General features: G+C 42.5%; 1 protein-coding gene across 1 annotated transcript in view; it reads left to right on the top strand.

Moving 5' to 3' along the window:
* Nucleotides 1-18,325, top strand: part of ASB2 (ankyrin repeat and SOCS box containing 2) — a 32,090-nt gene extending 13,765 nt beyond the window's left edge. Inside the window, exons 7-9 of the mRNA XM_073350707.2 lie at nucleotides 6,287-6,848; nucleotides 12,703-12,856; nucleotides 14,469-18,325. Of these exons, the coding sequence (XP_073206808.1) occupies nucleotides 6,287-6,848; nucleotides 12,703-12,856; nucleotides 14,469-14,605 (853 nt within the window). The 3' untranslated portion in view covers nucleotides 14,606-18,325. The remainder of the gene's footprint in view (nucleotides 1-6,286; nucleotides 6,849-12,702; nucleotides 12,857-14,468) is intronic.
* Nucleotides 18,326-19,767: the final 1,442 nt, after the last annotated feature.

The raw sequence follows: 19,767 nt of genomic DNA, 5'->3' as shown, positions 1-19,767 counted from the left end.
ACAGAGTTTGGGTTTCAAATACTAAACTCAAGGGTGTGTTTGCTGGGATGGTATAAGCCAGTCATAGGGCCTTCCCTTCCACACCAGGGATGGATCCTGCTACCTCAGCTGAGATATTACTTATTAGTGGTGGGCCTTCAGAAGCAGAACATGCTGCCCAACTCTTCAGTGTGTTCAGATTTTATCACCATTTTTAGAGAACAATAACTCAAAGGCTGACAGGCGAGGAGTGGATAAATGACAGGCGAGGAGTGGATAAATGAATCTCTATGGCATTAGAGAGACCACAGCTGGAATACTGTGTCCAGTTCTGGTGTCCGCACTTCGAAACGGATGTTCAGAAGTTGGAAAGAGTTCAGAAAAGAGCTACAAGAATGATCTGAGGTCTGCAGAATATGCTATAAATTATAGTAACAGTCTAAATAAGATCAATCTGTTTTGTTTAAACAAGAGAAGGTTAAGAATTGATTTGATCACCTTCTGTAAGTGGGGAAAAGACTTCTGATAGATGGCTCTTTAATTTAGCAGACAGGCATAACAAGTTCCAGTGGCTGAAAGCTGAAGCTCGACAAAACACATTTTTAATAATGAGAGTAATTAACTATTGGAACAACTTACCATAGGATGTGATGGATGTGTGTGGCCCAACAATATTTTAGCATGGTTTATTCTTGCTGATGTGCACATTAAACCATGTAATGACTAGAGCTAGTCAAATAATGCCAAAAACCAATGCACTTGAAGTGTTTAAATCAAGGTTGGATATCATTCTAAAAAATATGCTCTTGTTGTAGAAACCACTTGGTGAAATCTATGCAGTTATGCAGGAGATCAGACTAGGTGATCCTAATCATTCCCTCTGGCCTTAAATTCTATGGATCTATTAATTTTTCCAGAAAATCCCCAAATAAATAGTAGAATCAGAAACTAAATACAGCTGCAAAATGTGTGTATGGATTTTTCCCATTTCATAGTGCATGAAGAACCAAACCTTTTTGACAACACCATGCCTTTTATCCAAAGATCTCCGTGCACTTTGCAGACATTAACTAAACTTCTCCATATTACTGTGATGTATATAAGGATTATTATTTTCTGTAACTGTACCGTTGTGGAGGCTGTATGTGCTAGGAGGCATCCCGGAGTGAATTTATGTAACTGATGTATATATTGCTATCATGTGAGTAGGAGTAGCTATTACAGCCTTTTGCTGGCATGACTCAGAATTCTCTCTGGGGTTTAAGTTAAAAAGAGATTTTCTTAAAAACAAACGTATTTTAAACTAGAAAAGGGTCAGAGCAAAAACCCGTTCCAGTCCTCCTTTCCTAAACTCTGGAAAAGTGGCTCTGAATCTGAATGCCTATACTAAACCTGAACAAGACCTCTCAGTTTGAACACCCCCAAAACCTGGACAAGTTTAACTTCAGTTCCAAAGCTCTCCAACTTGAGTCCAACCCCACTTTCAAAATAAGGGGCCTGATCCAAATCTCTCACCAGTCATTGCTGATTCCCATCAGTGCAAATGAGTTCAGAATTAAGTCAGAAGTCTTAGTTCCTTCACACTTAAAAGGTTGAACACATTTTTTGGTTTATAACTGCTGTGAACTGAAGTGAAACAAAAGTATCCTTTCTTTAGCGGCCAAAATCAAATATTTATCCAGATGACAAAGCTTTACCCCAAGTGGCCAGTCGTTCTTAATTCCTTTGGTATTCAGTATAATAACACCCTTCATGGTGACCTCTCTTTATATTCCTGCGGATTTAATATGTAATTCTCCAGGAATTCCACATTCAGACTTGCTGCCAGAACACGGAGGCTTCATAACGTCAAAAAGCCAAGAATGTGGTCCCAGGGCTCAACATTCAACTCTTATTGCTTGGTGTTTGTTTATTTTAAATGATGCCTTGTCAATATTAATGTAAAATGAATTTTGTTGGCATGGAATTCATAATTGTGTATCATCGGTGTCATGATCATAGCAAGAGGTCACTTAACCCCTTTCTTCCCAGTGCTCAGGAGTGGTGGTGGAGAAGGGCAGAATTTGTTTGTGATTTATTTTGATTTTTTAAAGATGGCAGTCAATCACTAGGTGCATTTTTATTGGTATCCTATTATCTACAGCAGCTGGGAGGCAATGCAGCCAGCAGTGGCATTGGAACAATTTGTATAGTGGGGTGCTGGAAGCCATTGAACAAAACTGAAAACCCTGTATATGATGAAAACCATTTCAAGCCGGGGGCGCTGCTGCACTCCCTGTGTCCCTAGTTCAGGCATCCCTGGTCTCAGGTGGCAGAAAGGGTCAGGTGGTAGGGACCATGGGGAATCTAGCATCACTTCCAGTGTGAGTATGGCACTTGGGTGGCCCTGTGAAGGAGGTGGCCTTGGGTGGCCATGTAAAGCAGTAATTGGCTTTGCTTGGATGTCTCTCACTGGGAAGAACCCCCCACCTTTGAATAGGAAGTACAGTCTGCAGCCTTGGAGGCACGGTCATGCTGAACAGAGCCCTTGGGGTCAGAAAGAGAGATGGGCTCCAGCTGCAAAATTAGGTTCCTGATACCCATTTTAGTGTTCCCCATCCCCAATCCTAAAATACATGCAGGGGGCTTTGGATCTGGGCTTTGGGTTTGTCACTTTAGCAAGAGAGGGGACATTTGCAAAATTCAGATCCAGAGCCAAGTACAGATTTCAAATACCCTCGGAGTTCAGGATTCTTCAGGCCCCTCTCAATCAGATACAGAGAGCTGGGCTGAGCACATTCACTTCTTGAGCAAGAGAACAAAAGCAACCCTTAAATCTTAACAAGACCCAGTAAATCACGGGATGACTAATGCTGGCACTTGGCATGGTGTAATCGCAGTGCTGCATGTGCTTTTTTTGCTTTTATGGCTATTATGAAGCATTTGTTGGTGATGGATGATAGCCATCTAAGCAGCACCCAAATCGCCTGGATTCTGGTGAGCATCTTTGTTACATGAGGTCAGTCTCTGCTTTGAGAAAGGCTCTGGGTGGAAATTTCCTCTGTAGGCTTTGGATCTTTTCCTTAAATAAAGACAAAACTTCTTCAGGTATATAAATAATGGTGTAGCTATAAACTTGCCATGGGAGACATCATAGTCCAACATGTAAATAGGCATATAAGGTTCTGCATGTCTCCAACTCTCATTTTAGTCCGAGTAGAGGAAGCTTAGCACCATTCAGGAGCAGCTAAGCACATGGCATCATCAGATGCTTTAAAAGTTATAATAATTACTATTAAGTTGGATTTATCCTGTAAATATTCTGATCATGGGATATGCTGAGCAGCTGCCATTGCAGTCAAGCTAAAGATGGCCAGTACCTTGTAGAAGGCACCCAACGTCTTGCAGGATTGGGCCCTAAATGGGTTTAAATGGACCCTAAGGGGGTTTAAATGTTTGTTGTTTATTTGTTAGTTATGATGGCTTAGGAGGCTCAAGAGCTGAGTGAAGGAATGGGTTAGTTGTTAATTAGTACTTATTCACCACCTGCTGTATAATTGCTGCGCAGGGATGGACCCAGGCAACAAGATTCAGATCTAGATTTTCTCAAAACACACACAAATTCTGGGGGTATTTAGCAGAGCTAGTCAGGAAATCTTTATTTCCCAGCAAAAAATTTCACTATACATGGTTATACTGAAATTTTTCAGGTTTTTGTCAAAAGCCCCAGACCCAAAAGTGGTGGGGGTTTTTTTGTTTTTTGTTTTTGTTTTTTTTTTAATGTTGGCATTTGGTTGTTGAGACCAGAAAAATTTTGGCCAGTCAGGCAAAAAAAATTCAGTTTTACTGAAGACTTTCAATTGATTTGCTGATTTTTCTCTGGTTGTGTTGCTAAAAATTTTCATTTTGGGAGTTTTCAGCAGACCCTCACTATCTTTTTTTTTTGTCATCACAAACAGACATTTCCCATGAAGATGACCATTTTGACAGAAAAAAGCATTTTTTCAATTAAAAAAATTTGTTTCTCAAATAAAAAGTTTTGACCAGTGTTTTAGATCTGTTTAGAGCTAGATGTGTTTTGATCAGGAATTTTGGCTTGATTTGTTAGAGAAGGGGGCCAGATAGGAAATTTGAAGCAGGTTCAGATTCTGAACCACACAAAAGCTGGGGTGTTCTGACGTACGGCTTTAGCTCAGGAACTTCTCTAGTGCTAAGTATTATTAATTATCCTGCCCACAGTATGACCATTATTTATTATTACTTGTTTTTATCCAAATCAGTGTTTACATCCCTAACTATCCTAGTTCAAATAAGAGAAAAAAGATTAAATGAACTAAAGTTTAATGCCATCTGATATAGTGTGTTAGTTGTCCATATCTCCGAACAAGCTTGCACACTTTTCAGAGACATTCTGAAGAACTAGCTAGCTTCTCGGGTACATATAGCAGTGCCTTCTATGAACTGGAATCAACACTGCTTATCTGTGTGTCAAAGACCACATGCTGCTATCACTTAACAGAGATTTTTCATTAGCTCAAGTGGCACAGGCTTATGCTTTTGCTTTTGGCACAGGATAATCTAAATTCTGCTCCCCTCCCCCATTGGAAAATTCCAGATAGCTACAATGCAGCATGGGGACTGCTAGAGCTGGGTGAAAAATTATTTGCACCTTTAGACCCCCTTCTAAGGAGACTTTTGCATCATATTCAATGTCTTTTCATTCACTCTTTACAAACCTTCATGTATTCATAGACCTGTTTGTGGAAGATACATTTGAGGCCCATGAGGAGATTACTTTAATCCCAAAATTTGTTTCACAAATGAACTAAATCTTTGTTGGACAACAGTAAGTTATAACAGTTGGGTTGTCTAGTTCAGAGAAGAGAAACTGTGTCCTGTGATTGAGCTCAGGTAAGGAGTTAGAAATAGTGAACGCACAAGGGAATACTTGCTGCGTCCAGCAACCCATAGGTTGAAGAATGCTCACAGAAAACGTACGTCAGGTTTGAAGCGTGAATACATTAATAAAAAACCCAGTCTGCTATTGATTTTCTCTTCTGTGGTGCTCATCACTATTAGTAACCAAATGCCTCACAGACTTCAATGAATTTAGACTCACAGGGTAAGTGTACGCAGCAACTAGACACCCGCGACTGGCCCATGCAAGCCAGCTCGGGCTCTCAGGGCTCAGGCTGTGGGCCTGTTTCATTGCTGTGTAGAAATCCGGGCTCAGGCTCGCACCCAGACTCTGTGAGGTGGGAGGAAAGTATTAATTATCCTCATTTTAGAGAGGACAATACTGAGGCACTGAGATTAAGTGGCTTGCACAGATTTCTTGAGGCCTCAGCCTAGCGCCATGACCAAAAATCCCACCTTCCTGTCTGTTTGCAGATGATTTATAAGCAGGAAGAAGGGCTAAACTCACTGAATAAAATGTTCATTGCAAATTGCGTGCCCATAGTAACAACTATGAAGACCTAAAAGCAACCATGGATTTGTTATTATATGTTTAATACTCATCACACTTTTATTGTTAAGGCTGTAGGATGATGGCAGCTCTATTTGAGTTGTTAAGGAAGCACCGTTGTTTCCAATAGAAATTCCTGTTTACTGAGGTTTATAATTTTGCTGTACATTTTTTTTCCTCTGGGCTAATGCTTGGCAATCTGCCTGGAAAACGGCTTTGGTTCTTTGTTTTATTTTAATTCCTAATTGTCCTTTTGGCTCATCACAACCAGACCAGCTTGGGTTGACTCCGATAGCCCCATGGAGTTGCCCCTCCCCATACCCACAGAGTGAAGGGCTCCAGAGTGGTGCCCAGTGCAAGGAGTTGGATTTGGTACCTGAAGTGTAACGCTGGCTTCGATCCTGGACCTGAATATACTCCCGAGATGAGCTCAGAACTGAGCTTCTGGCTTTGCTCTCTCCCTCTCGTTTGAAGCATTGTGAAAACTCAATGCATAGAAATGCTTCAGGGCCAAAACTAATCCTAATTTTTAAGGACTAGGGTGAGACCTAATGTGGGGGCAGATTATCCTACATCTGCTGGGTTCTTACTCCTTCCTCTGAAGCATCTGATGTTGGCCATTGTCAGAGGCCCCTTGGACCACATGGACATTGTGTCTGACCCAGTCTGGCAGTTCCTCTGCTCCTAACCCCACCCTGTCAGGATGAAAATGCACTGGCTGAGTTGTGGAGGATAACACGGCTCATGCCTGTGTTATCAATCCTTCACTTTCATGAGCAGCTGGCTCACTCCTGTGTCTCACTATTATTTGCTGTAGATTGTCTAAGGCTAACAGCTATCCACTGAATCCCCTACTTGCAGGATAGTCAAAATGCTGCTCCCCGTGACCAGCCGCACTCGGGTCAAGCGCAGTGGCATCAGCCCGCTCCATCTTGCGGCAGAGCGCAACAACAACGACATCTTGGAAGAGCTAATTGAGGCCGGCTATGATGTGAACACCACCCTCTCCTATGAGAGAGCCCGGCTCTACGAGGACAGGCGCAGCACTGTCCTCTACTTCGCCGTCATTAACAATAATATCTACGCCACAGAGCTGCTGTTGCAAGCTGGCGCCAACCCCAACGTCGATCTTATCAACCCCCTGCTAATCTCCATTCGCCACGGCTGCCTGAAAACCATGAAGCTGCTTCTAGACCACGGGGCAAATATTGATGCGTACATTTCTAGCCATCCCACTAGTTTCCCAGCCACCATCATGTTTTCAATGAAGTACCTCAGTCTGCTCAAATTTCTAATGGATATGGGGTGTGACGCCGACTCCTGTTTTAAGTGTCAGTATGGAAATGGCCCACATCCTGTGCTGGATCATAGAAGGGACAGATTGGATGATACCCCAGTGAACAAACAGCCAAACATAGTACAGGTAAGTCCAACGAATCTAATTGATCTATGATATTTATATGGCCACCATTAACATAGTCTCTGAGCCCCTCACACTCTTTAATGTAATTATCCTCCCAACACCCCTATGAAGTGGGGCAGGGCTCTTCTCCCCATTTGACAGATGGAGAACTGTGTCACAGAGAAGCTAAGTGACTTGCTGAAGGTCACACAGGAAGTCTGTGGTGGAGCTGGGAATTGAAACCAGATCATCAGCTAGTGCTCTAACCACAGAACCAGCCTTCCTACGTAGGCATTGATACCACTCTCTTTGCCTTGGTATTTGAGCCATCATGAATTAAATTACCTTGCTAGGTAGCACTCCCTGTTTCGTCTGGGATTTGGGCAGAAGAGATCTGCCTTGAAACATTTTCTATTTTAGACTTTTTCAATTAAAAATTTACTGGTAAACTTTGAAGATCCATTGCGTGCTCTATTGGGCTCATCCCCCAATAGTCCATTGGATGATGTGTGGTCTATTGTTCTAATGTTCCACTGTGTGCCAAAAGAGTGTGCTCTTTTAGTGGTCTGTGCCAGTGGTTCTCAGGCCAGCCTATGTCAAGAGGGGCCATGCTGCTCTTTTCTGGAGCAGGGTGGATGTTTTGACTCTACCCTTTTGATTAAAATCAAATTTGGTTTCTAGCCCTTCTAGCTGGGAGAGTAACCTAGTGAATGTTCATAACTGCAGTAATCTGGTTTACTGAATGTATAGCATTAGAGAAAGTGCGAGTCACAATATTTGCAACACATATATGTAAATTATAGTTGAGGTTCTCAAAGCCGTGTAGGGGAGTTAGACACATAGGCTGATATTTGCAAATCCACTGAAGGGATTTAGATGCCCAGTTGTGTAAATTAGCCATATTTCTGATATAGCCATATCTTCCACTATCATTAATGAAAGATTCCCCTAGACTGCTTTGAGAAGTCTGATTATACATTTTAATATATTTTAATAAGTAAAATGATCAAAATGATATGCACTGAATGGAAAGCTTTTTTTGGCCATATATGGAACAAGCAGTGTCAAGCAGTTAGCAATTATGTATTTTGGAGTTTGGGGGGTTGTTTATTTGCTTGCTTCTTTGGGGCAGAAATGCCACAAAGGATTCTGAAATCAGGGATTTTTATCCCTTTCCTTTTTCTTCTCCCCTGCACAGATTCATTTTTTATTATTTTTATTTTTAATGGTAAATTGCATTTGAAGAAAGAATGGGGTTTTAGGGATAGTGAAGTTTCTGAGAGTGTGAGAGATGTTGCTATTGTTGTAGGAACAACTGGGGAACCCCCTCCCCCAGTATTTCCATGCATCACAATGTGTGCATATGTGGCAAGGAAGTTGGGGAGGATCCTCTTATCTTGCACTCAGCCATCTGCTAATGTCCCCACCCAAATTTGCAATGCAACATGCATCCCTATAAGATATCCCGTGACAGCCCTTCCCCCACAAAGTCACAAGGGAGAAGTGGCTCCCCTTGATCTGTAGGGCACATTCTGTCTGGTTTAGTATCAGCTTATAGGGGGGTCAGAAGAGAATCCATCCAGCCCTCTGTGCCCAGAAGTATGGTCACTGAACAATGGCCTTTGAGGATGAAAATAGTAAAGGAAAGCATGTAGGGGATCCCCAGGAGTCAAAAGGCACTTGCAGGACCCCACAGCTCCTCCTGGAAAAAGATCTTTTCTTCAAGACAAATCTAGAGTGAAAAACCTTGCTGAAGAATGTAGGAAAGGTACACCCATAATAGCAATACACTGGTCCCAAACTAAGCATGTGCCTGTCAGTGGATGTACTGAGGCAGGCATCACTTGTGTGTCATGGTTTTCTTCAAGAAAATAACAAAACAGGGCCCATCAAGTACAGAAGACACGGATGAAACTCAACATAAAGTGTAGTGGTTAGAATTCTAAGGACAGAAGAAGGTTTTCGTTTATACCCATCTACGATTTCCAAGCCACTCAGAACCAGCTGACACTGTTCCCATGTAAATAGCTCATTTCCCATTCTGGGTCTCAACTAATATTATAATTATTATAGTGCCTAAAATTGTGCATAGTGTCCCACAAAACTAAGCCTCTGCCCTGAAGATTGTTCAGTTTAAACTTGACATGACAAAGCTAGTTAAAGTCATGTAAAATCCTATCTGTGCCTAAAGTAAAAGAGAAATCATTGTCAAACTAATTCTAACTGAGCATAGGAGGCATTTTCCTCTTTTTGTTATAAAATTTGCTTCTTGGCACTAGGGGATTGCTTAATAGAAGATGGGTATATATGGTTTAGCTTGTTAATATTTTTGAATACCTTTATACTTTGAAATAAAGTCCAGGAGATCATTTGGGACCTTCACCATTAAACTTCTCCTCATAAAATATATGGACTCATTATTTCAATCATATGAGATTACCTGAAATTACAGACATCCCAGACTTTTCACCAATAACTGTTTACAGACCAACAGCTGATAATAGATCTGAATTATTAATCTTTAGCCAGAAAAGATAACTAGATATCGGAAGATGAATTGAAAAGTACATCACTTGAAGTGAGCTGTAGCTCACGAAAGCTCATGCTCAAATAAATTGGTTAGTCTCTAAGGTGCCACAAGTACTCCTTTTCTTATCACTTCATACTATTACTATTGTTGCTAAAGTTTATTGTTCCAGTCTACAGTACTTAAGACTTCTATGAACATTAGGATAGGGAGATCAGTCTACAAATATATTAGCTCATGATTCCATAAAATCTTCCATTTACCTATGTAAAAAGGAAACAATTGGTTTCTTCTCAATTCACGTATTGAGAATTAGAATGTTGGAAATATGAAGATGAAGAGTAATTTACTGTAATGCCACAAGAGGACCTTTTGTAGGCCTGGCTTGACATGCATAATTGGACATGGCAAGGCCTCATCTCTTGGGAGACTGGATTAGGGAGAAACAACGAGGAGTCCTTGTGGCACCTTAGAGACTAACAAATTTATTTGGGCATAAGCTTTCGTGGGCTACAACCAACTTCATCAGATGCATGGAGTGAAAAAAACAGTCAAGCAGAATATATATTATAGCACATGAAAAGATGGGAGTTGCCTTACCAAGTGGGGGGGTCAGCTAACGAGCCAATTTAATTAAGATGGAAGTGGCCTATTCTCAACAGTTGATGAGAAGGGGTGAATACCAAGGGAGGGAAAATTACTTTTGAAGTGCTAACGAGGCCAATACAATCGTGGTGGACGTCGCCCATTTCCAACAGTTGACAAGAAGGTGTAAGTATCAACGGAGGGAAAATTACTTTTTGTAGTGACCCATCCACCCCCAGTCTTTATTCAGGCCTATTTTGATGGTGTCCAGTTTGCAAATTATTCATTTATTCTTTTGCATAGAGACTGTCCGGTTTGACCAATGTACATGGACACAAATCAGACATCAAGAATTGTAACATTCAAAAACCAGTAGGTGAACACTTCAGTCTCTCTGGACACTCAATAACAGACTTAAAAGTGGTAATTCTTGAACAAAAAACCTTCAAAAACAGACTCCAACAAGAAACTGCAGAACTAGGATTAATTTGCAAACTGGACACCATCAAATTAGGTTTGAGTTTAATCAACTCAGTGTAGCTTTGCTCTCTGCCAAATTAAGGAACCTGAGTGACAAGAATGGAGTAGAAAAGTCCAGAGCTATACCAGCCCCAGTGTAATTTTGTTTCTGTAACACTCACATTTCCTAGGGTTGCACTCTGTGGTTCCCCCCCCGAACATTTTCTGTTAGTTTATTTGATGAGTGTTTGAATGTAGTCTGTGTATATGCAGAGAGGGTGGCTGCCAGAGAAAAGAAGAAGAATACCATTAGACACAGGATCTGCTTCTGCATTGTCTTGCACTGTGTGTCATCATTTAAACCTGGACAAAGTGGGTATAAAGTGCTGCCATTTGGATGTGGTAGCACTTTACACTCACTTTGTGCTCCCTTTAGGCAGGTGTGAATGCCAATACCACGGGTAAGGAGTAGGAAAATCAGGCCCATATAGCCCAAACAGAACTTCTTATAACCGGAAGAGCAGGAGACCCACTGAAGTCTACTGGGGACCTTGCAACACAGATCTAATTTACTTGTCAAGGTTCCTTCCCCACTCTGAACTCTAGGGTACAGATGTGGGGACCTGCATTAAAACCTCCTAAGCTTACTTTTACCAGCTTAGGTTAAAACTTCCCCAAGGTACAAATTAATTTTACCCTTTGCCCTTGGAATTTCCACTGCCACCACCAAACTTTAACTGGGTTTACTGGGAAATGTAGTTTGGACATGTCTTTCCCCCCAAAATCCTCTCAACCCTTGCACCCCACTTCCTGGGGAAGGTTTGGTAAAAATCCTCACCAATTTGCATAGGTGACCACAGACCCAAACCCTTGGATCTTAGGGCAATGAAAAAGCATTCAGTTTTCTTACAAGAAAACTTTTAATAGAAGTAAAGGAATCACCTCTGTAAAATCAGGATGGTAGATACCTTACAGGGTAATTAGATTCAAAACATAGAGAATCCCTCTAGGCAAAACCTTAAGTTACAAAAAAGACACACAGACAGGGATAGTCATTCTATTCATCACAGTTCTTTTCTCAGCCATTTAAAGAAATCATAATCTAACACATACCTAGCTAGATTACTTACTAAAAGTTCTAAGACTCCATTCCTGTTCTGTCCCTGGCAAAAGCAGCATCCAGACAGACCCAGACCCTTTGTTTCTCTCCCTCCTCCCAGCTTTTGAAAGTATCTTGTCTCCTCGTTGGTCATTTTGGTCAGGTGCCAGCGAGGTTACCTTTAGCTTCTTAACTCTTTACAGGTGAGAGGATTTTTCCTCTGGCCAGAAGGGATTTTAAAAGGGGTTTACCCTTCCCTTTATATTTATGACACTTGGAAAACAGTCAGATACTTTGGTGATGATCATGACATGGCCCCCTAAAAGAAACAGAAGGATGGGGTTGGATTTATGTAGAAAGATAGGCCATATTTTTTAAATGGGTGCTGAAAGTCAGGCTTCTAAGATTGTATTTAGACACCTAAATGAGTGGCCTGATATTCAAAGGTGCTGAGCGCCCACCAGCTTCCATTGACAACGAGTTTTTCCTGCTTCAGGAGAAAGTAAGGGGGACGGCAGGCTTTAGGCCCCATATTAGGCCCAGTTTGTTTTTTGACACAGAATAACCTACATAGTGAAGCAAAAGCTCCATGTGGTTTATCTTGTAGCATCTCCACCAGACTGTTCCTTAGCCAGGAGTTCAGCTGCCCCACAAACCTGAAGATGTCAGGGAATCTACTGGAGGCGTCATCTTTCCTCGTTGAAGTCCTGTGCCCCTGCACTGCCTACCCTGCCAACTGCTACCTCAGACTTTCCCCAGACTAGGATCCCAAAGAAAAGAAAGGGAACATGCTAAGGGTGATAGAGCCTAAGGTTGTTCTGACTTTAAAGCAGATGCTCTGCTGGTATCCATGGAAAGCTGTGGGCTCTCATCCAAGCACCCAGCCACTCATGGATCCTTGACTACCCTGAGGACGCCTTTTTGGGTGACAGAGGATACTGTGCCCTATAGGTGGTTGATACCTCTTCCATGCTCCAGAGCCAGGAATCCACTGGGATTTTGTTTCTTTCACGCACAGTGGGAGAGGGGATGATTTTGCCCTCAGCAGCAATAAGGGGTTTTTCGTAGAAGTTTTCAGAGGGAAAATTAAGAACTGTCTTTATCCATGGTATGAAGGCATAACCAACATGATGTCCTGACAGTGTCTCCCCCTGAGGAACTTATCAATCTCACACTTACTGCAGTAGCTATGGTTTTTGTTTCAGTTTTGTGATATGGTGTCTGCTCCGGAGATGAATCGCTGGGCTGGGCCTATTATCGATGTTCTCCTGGATTATGTGGGCAATGTGCAGCTCTGTGCCCGGCTAAAGGAGCACATAGACAGCTACGAGGACTGGGCAGTCGTGAAAGAGAAAGCAGGTATGACACTGGGCTGAATTACATTACACAGGCCAGAATCGGTACCAGGGAAGTCACATTGCGGGGGGACAGCCTGATGGTCATAAAAAGCTTCAGCAGTCAGAAACCACCTTCCTTCACAGGTAGGACGCTCTATCATTGGATCCCTTGTGGAAAGGTAGGGTAGCTCTTTAGTGCAATTTCTACTGAACTGTATTTGGTGTCATGCTTATTAAATTCTGTCAGGTTATTAGTGGGAGGGTTTAATAGTGGGAGACTGAGTATAGTTAAGACAGGGATAGTCATTCTATTCAGCACAGTTCTTTTCTCAGCCATTTAAAGAAATCATAATCTAACACATACCTAGCTAGATTACTTACTAAAAGTTCTAAGACTCCATTCCTGTTCTGTCCCAAAAGCCGCTCAGCAAGACAGTAGCAGACTCTGAGATGGACTTCAGGAGTCCTAAACTCTAGTCCCCTCTTTCAGCACTACACCTAAGTGCCTGGGCAGCCACTGATCTCAGTGAGACTTCGCTGTTCTAGAGACTCTTTTGTGTTAATCCCTCTAGCTTTTATCTGGTTTATATTTGCATCTCCACCTTTTTGCTAAACAGTGTTTGCATTAGGGTTCAGCTCAGTTGGGGACTGATCCTGCTTTGAACAGGGGGTTGGGCTAGATGACCTCCTGAGGTCCCTTCCAACCCTGATATTCTATGATTCTAATGACAGCTGAGCTGGCAGATCCTCATGGCTCGCATTTTGTAATGCAGGGGATTACTTGGTGACCTGGCTCATTGGCACAAGGGTTCACCCTATTCCCCCTCCACACTTACAAATCTCCTTTTTTCCAGGGGATTCTTTCGGCCCTCTTCAGAATCCTGGGGATCCCTAAACCATTTCCCCAGCTACTTTCAAGGCCTCATATTGTGCCTACCATTGTTCTGGCCAAGGAGGGCTGAGCATGGTTCCTGGCTGAGCCAGAGGGGTTGCCACAGAGCTATCTGAAGTATTTCCTCTCTTCTTCCTCACATTGTGTCTCAGTTCCCGCCAGCCTGCGAACCAGGGGCATAGCTCCCAGCCCCATGTGGCAGTGTGATGTGTTAGCACATGGAGCCAGCTGTCCTCCCCCGGCAGGTCTGAATCTAGAACTTGGCCGGGCTGCAATGTCGGACAGACTGGAAGCAGGCTGTGGTTAGTGCGGGGCATGTATTAAGGTGCAAATGCTCATCCACCAGTAGCATACTTCAGCAGGTGTGTCAGGCACTGAGAAGATGAGCTGGGATGAGGGAGAAGAGAGGGAAGGAATCTCACCCCCCATCCCAGACAGCAGAGACACTCCACAGCCACAGCTGCTCCCCCATGCCCCCGCTATCTGATCTGCCCCACCCCCACTTGCAGCACACCTGGACCTGTCAGGGAGCTGAGCTGAGTGCTGTGCAGAGGATGTACACACCATAAGTGGCTCACCTCACAGTTCATCCCCTTTGACTGCACTGACTCCACTGCTGGGGGTCCTTCCTCCACAGCCCCTAATAAATGTCATGGCTCAGCATGTGAGGCACTGACCTAGCTTAATAACTCAACTGATCTGAAAATGCCCGACTAACATTTAGGTCCTGTCTCTTTTCCAGAGCCCCCCAGGCCTCTCGCTCACCTTTGCCGGATCAAGGTTCGAAACGTGATTGGGAGAAACCGCATTAAACTGATTGACACTTTGCCTCTGCCGGGCAGACTGATTCGATACCTACAGTATGATTATTCACAGTGACCTCGTGCAAACCTGGTGATCAGCAGCTTCCTGGTGCAACAACCCAATTCATTAGAGAGGAGAGTATTCACATGATCATGTTGAATGGACTGCATGATGGGAAGGATCACCCCATAGCTAATCTATGTGCATTACAATGCTGGAAAGGGAGAGAGAAGAAAGGGAGGGTGAAAGACACAGGGTGACACAAACAGGACAGACTACCCTTTGATTTTTTTTTCCCAAAAGAAAACAAGTGCTTTGCAATGTTACACACCTGAAAGCTCTGTAGGGAAGGGGACAGGAAAGCCGGCACTGAAAAACTAGCAGAGCCAAAGCCAAGTGACATTGTGGGATTCAAAAAAGACCTGAGGGTCTTTCCAAGGTTAGAGTTCTTCAATGCTCAGGAGTCAGTAATTGTCAAGAATCTGCATATGTGGGGAAACAATCACATTTCCCTGAGTGTTATTTTGTTTTCTGTCATGTTAGACTGAGCTGTTTGCTGGTTGCTAATTCTCTGGTACCTTGACATTGTCTCTCTCACCTATTTATTTTTTGTTTCTTTTGGCCTTTCTTTATGAACAGTTCACTTGATTTCCAAGCGTTAAAAACTCAGAACTTTTGAGATCCCCCCCCCCCCCCAGCAAAGACATTTTGTAAATATTGGTGCAAACCAAGAAGACTTGACTCATCCTAAACTCCTGTTTAAGTCAGTGGACATTTTATTTGAGTAAAAATCTAAGGACTGAAGGATTTAGCTCACAGTAAATACTGCTTGTGGTATATTAAAAGTGTATAAGAAGTAGACAGGGTTCTGGTGTAAGTGAATTTCTACAGTGAAGATCCAAAAGCAATTCTGAACTCCTTTTAACTGGTATAAATCCGAAATAGCACCACAGAAATCAATGGATTTTCTCCACCATAAAATTGCTGTGAGAGCAGAATCAGGCCCTGAAGTTCAGGTGACAGATTTAAGTGAAGCCAAGACACTGAGCTACTGTTACTTGTAGAAGAGTGAGATTATTTCAAAATTATAAACACTGGCACTAAGATTTTCAAAAATGGGTGCTCAAAATTAGGCTCCTATGTCCTTATTTATGCATTTAAAATAGTGCCAGATTATGATACACTTACATTAAACATTTACTTATGCCACAAGTAATTCCACTGAAGTCAGTGGGGGACTTGTGCAGTAAGGTGCTACTCAAGGAACATTACATTATCATAAATTGGCCCTAAATGGCCTGAATTTCAAAGTGCTGAGTACCCAGAAGCTCCCACTGACATCAATGGAAGCTGCTAGATTTCAGCCCCTTTGAAAATCAGATAACTTATTTGGCACCTATATAAGGATTTACATTAGACCCCTACCTTTGCAAAACTTGGCCTAGAAATACATAGGCTCTTCATCCTCTTATTGTAAACACAAAAGGAGTTTTGGGCTCCAATCTGATTTGGATTCATACCAGAGATTATCTGCACGTCCAACCATACATACATTAGGTATGATTTTGTGTGTTGACTTGCCCACCAGATACTGATTCAGATAGAAATCTAAGCAAAGCAGGGGAATTACAGTTATTCCTGACAAACAGGGCTGCATTGCACAAAGGTTTCTTTTTGTAGACTTGTACACCTTAACACAAAACTATTAAGTGTATTGCACACATGCATGTCTGTTTTTGCCCAACGTTTGGGGTGAAATACCTTCCAGCACTTGCGGAAGGGAATGTACGCAACAGTAGCAACAACTGCAGCTAATTGCACCTGGGTGTGTTGACTGTCCCCTTCCAAAATGCAGTGGCAGTTGAGAACCCAATGCCCTTTCCATTCAGATGGAGCTGTGCTCCTCTAGCAGAGCTTTGAAGAAAGTGATTAGTGCCTGGCCAGCTCCGCAGCTAGTGAAAATGGAGACAGCTCCACCCGTTGTCTTCCTTTACTCCTGCTGATGTGCTGGCCCCTCATTCTCAGGTCTAACAATGATGCTGACCATTTTCCCTCCTCCGGTGGGTATCTCCTGCACTCCAGACACACTGTCAGGGTAGAAAGGGAGATGAAGGACAGAAGAGATGCCAAACACCAGGCTATTTCCCACTCCAAAAACAATGATGGGCCAGATCCTGCAAGATGCTGAGCAGCTCGATATAGAAACCTCAGAGAGAAAATAATTCAGAATAGGCGCCCGCTCCGCAGTTAGTGTAAATGGGCACAGCACCCGTTACTCCAGTGGCGTAACACCCATTTATACCAGCAAGGATCCAGCCTTTGGTGTTTGCAAACAGTCTGCTGCAGGGAGCTCTGAAAATCACCCCTGCTGCCTGGTAACTCATCCCAGCAGCATGGCGCTTCAGAGAATTTTTACATAATTCTAAGAAAACAATTTTTGACACCACTTAAAACTCACCACATTTCCCCCTGTCAATAATGAACCATAATTTGCCAAGAAACATACAATAAAGAATCAGAAAAAGACTCACCCTGGGAGCCCTACTTGTGAGGCCAGGCACATTACCGCCTTCCTGAAAGGAAGCCGTAGAGCTGCTCAGACACAACCTTGCTTTTGAATATTTAGCATGAACATCCTAGGTGAACAGATGCATGGCCTGGCCATACAGCCCTTACTTATGCTGGTGAACACTTACTTCATTGAAGAGACTTATGCCTGCGAGTAAAGTGCACACCCACATGTGAAAGGATTCCACAGGCCAGCTCAAGTAGTCCTAACAGTACTGTGTGAACTAAGTAGCTTTTGATATATAAAAAATCACCTGTTTAGCTGGCATAGCTCACACCTGTGTGGGTTGAGCCTGGAGGGCCTGGTTCTTGCTTACTTCCACTACTATAAATCAGGAGCAACTCCCCTGAAATTAAACCAGTGTCACAGGCTAGAATCAGACTGAGTTGCAAACAGATATTGATACTGAAACCTGGCATGGTGGAGATGGTTTACCTAAATACCTATTTGTTGTATAATCAGATTATCCGAGGCCACCTTTTTGGTAGAATTATCTGCAATCACAAACCGTGTACATGCAGTAGTGCTGGGATTTCATAAGCAATCCAAAGCTGTGGAATACTATGGAGAGGAAACCTTTACATATGCAAAATGATCATGGGATGCAGGATTGTTCTGTTTTGTTGAACCTGGAAAAACTGAAACTGGGTATGGGTTGAGCAAAAGACGTATTACTCCTTAACTGGATACCTACAGGCCTGATTCCTCTATCATATTTGTATCGGTCAGGATAATACCGCCACTGAAATCAATAGAGCTACCCTGGTGTAAAATTAGTGCAAGCGAGAGCAGAATCAGGCCCGTACTGTGCACATAAACTGAGGAGAGATCACTCCATTGAAGATTTGACCTGGCAATCACAATATTACTTTATCCTTTCTGCTTGACCCTCACTGCCAGTCTTTCCACAGTTGGTTTACATTTATTTGCACTAAAACAGGGTAGGCTACCTCTCTCATACCCGATGTCCTGAATCTGTACAAATTCTCCTTTCATTTATAAAAATGAATACAGCTGTGAAACGGAAAAAATACTTTGGAGCCAAGGCTTTGGAACCAGTTCAGTAGTTCCAATATGCAATAAAATGGTATATTTTTATACATCAGGACAGACATCTTCAGTGATGAGAATTGTTTCAGCTGTTCCAGGAATATTAAATGGCCAGATTACTGTACTTTTTTATTGCAACATGTGCAATTCACTTTATGTTCTTGTGCACTTTTTTGTATAAAAGCTTTTTCAATTGTTTTATTATTTTTTGCCATTATTTATAAAATATAGTGTGGGTTTAATATTTTACATTTGCATTACATTTGAGCAAATGGTGGCTTTCCAATGTTATGTTTTTCAGCTTCTAAACAAAAGGCAAATAAACTAACATTCTAAAATGTTACCTGCTGCTCTGAGGACCTAGACAAAGAGGTATCTGGGGAAAGTTTGAACTAATCAAAGCAGTAATAAGTTATAATCTATAAACAGTAATCACAGGAAGAGGAGACTTGTATTGCTGGAGGAGAGACTGTAGCTTCCCAGAAGGCTTAAGAAGAATGTCTCACACAAACATTTGATTTCGCTGGGGATTCGTCCTGCTTTGATGACCTCCTGAGGTCCCTTCCAACCCTGATATTCTATGATTCTATGAAACCTCGTCAGTTACTTCAGCTACATATAATGATGTCATTCGCGTTCTGGAGCACTGCTGCTTCACTTCTTAGGATACACCAGAACTCCATGAAAGGTCCCAGCCCTGGAACTAGAACCATCCAGAGGTTGGGCTTTCCGTTTCGTGACGGATTTTGAAATTTGGCGTTGTTCAAACTTGCAAAGGAAAATTAAAAAAAAATAGTTTTAGGGTGATAAGTTTCATTTTGACATTTTGTTCCAATTCTGATGTTCCAGAGTTATCGTATTATAGTGTTAGCCATGATCCTACAAAATAAAAAGTTCTAAATGGAAAGTCACTTAAAATAAAAAAAAAAACAGAAGTGGTTTGACGTCAGAACTCTCCCTTCCCCTCCCCACCTTCCTCTGAAATGACATTGACCCAGTTTCATGAAGTGTTTCCATTTTGATGGAACCATACCTTCTGAAGTGGTTCCAGAGAGCCAGGTGCTGATCCCAGTCATCCTGCCTGCTGGCAGCCTGGCATAACACCAGTGAAGCTACGCTGGGTTCACACAGTTGTTGACTGTTCAGCATCTGGCCCATTGGTTTCAGTCCGACTACAAGTGTGAGAAAGGGTCACTGATGTGAGAAAGAGCTACAGGAACCCCTTGTCTGTAGCTCTGCAGCTTGCCTCTCTTGGGCCCATTTCTCCTTCTAAGAGGGAATTTTGAATTTCACTTCAATGGATGCAGGATCAAGGACACTGCCTCTTCATGGAGTCTTTTCTGAAGCAAGGAGGAGGTATTGAAGTGTGAGAGAGGAGCCAGACCCACACTTCCATGCTGGCCCCCAAGACTTTATGAACCTGATTCTTCTGGACCTTATGCTATTATTTACAACCATGCAAAGCTGGTAAAATGCTACCAAATCAGAGAATTGTGTTGTATAATGCCTTCTTTGCACAGGTGTAAATGACTTACAAGGAGAAGGAAGTTAGGACTCAAGCCTGGTTCATCTTTCATGCTGTTACTTTTAGACTGCAGGACTAATCCACTCTGGCTTC

The sequence above is a fragment of the Lepidochelys kempii genome, chromosome 6 (genome assembly GCF_965140285.1).
Source record: "Lepidochelys kempii isolate rLepKem1 chromosome 6, rLepKem1.hap1, whole genome shotgun sequence".
Lineage (NCBI taxonomy): Eukaryota > Metazoa > Chordata > Testudines > Cheloniidae > Lepidochelys > Lepidochelys kempii.
This window is presented reverse-complemented; position numbering and strand designations above follow the sequence as displayed.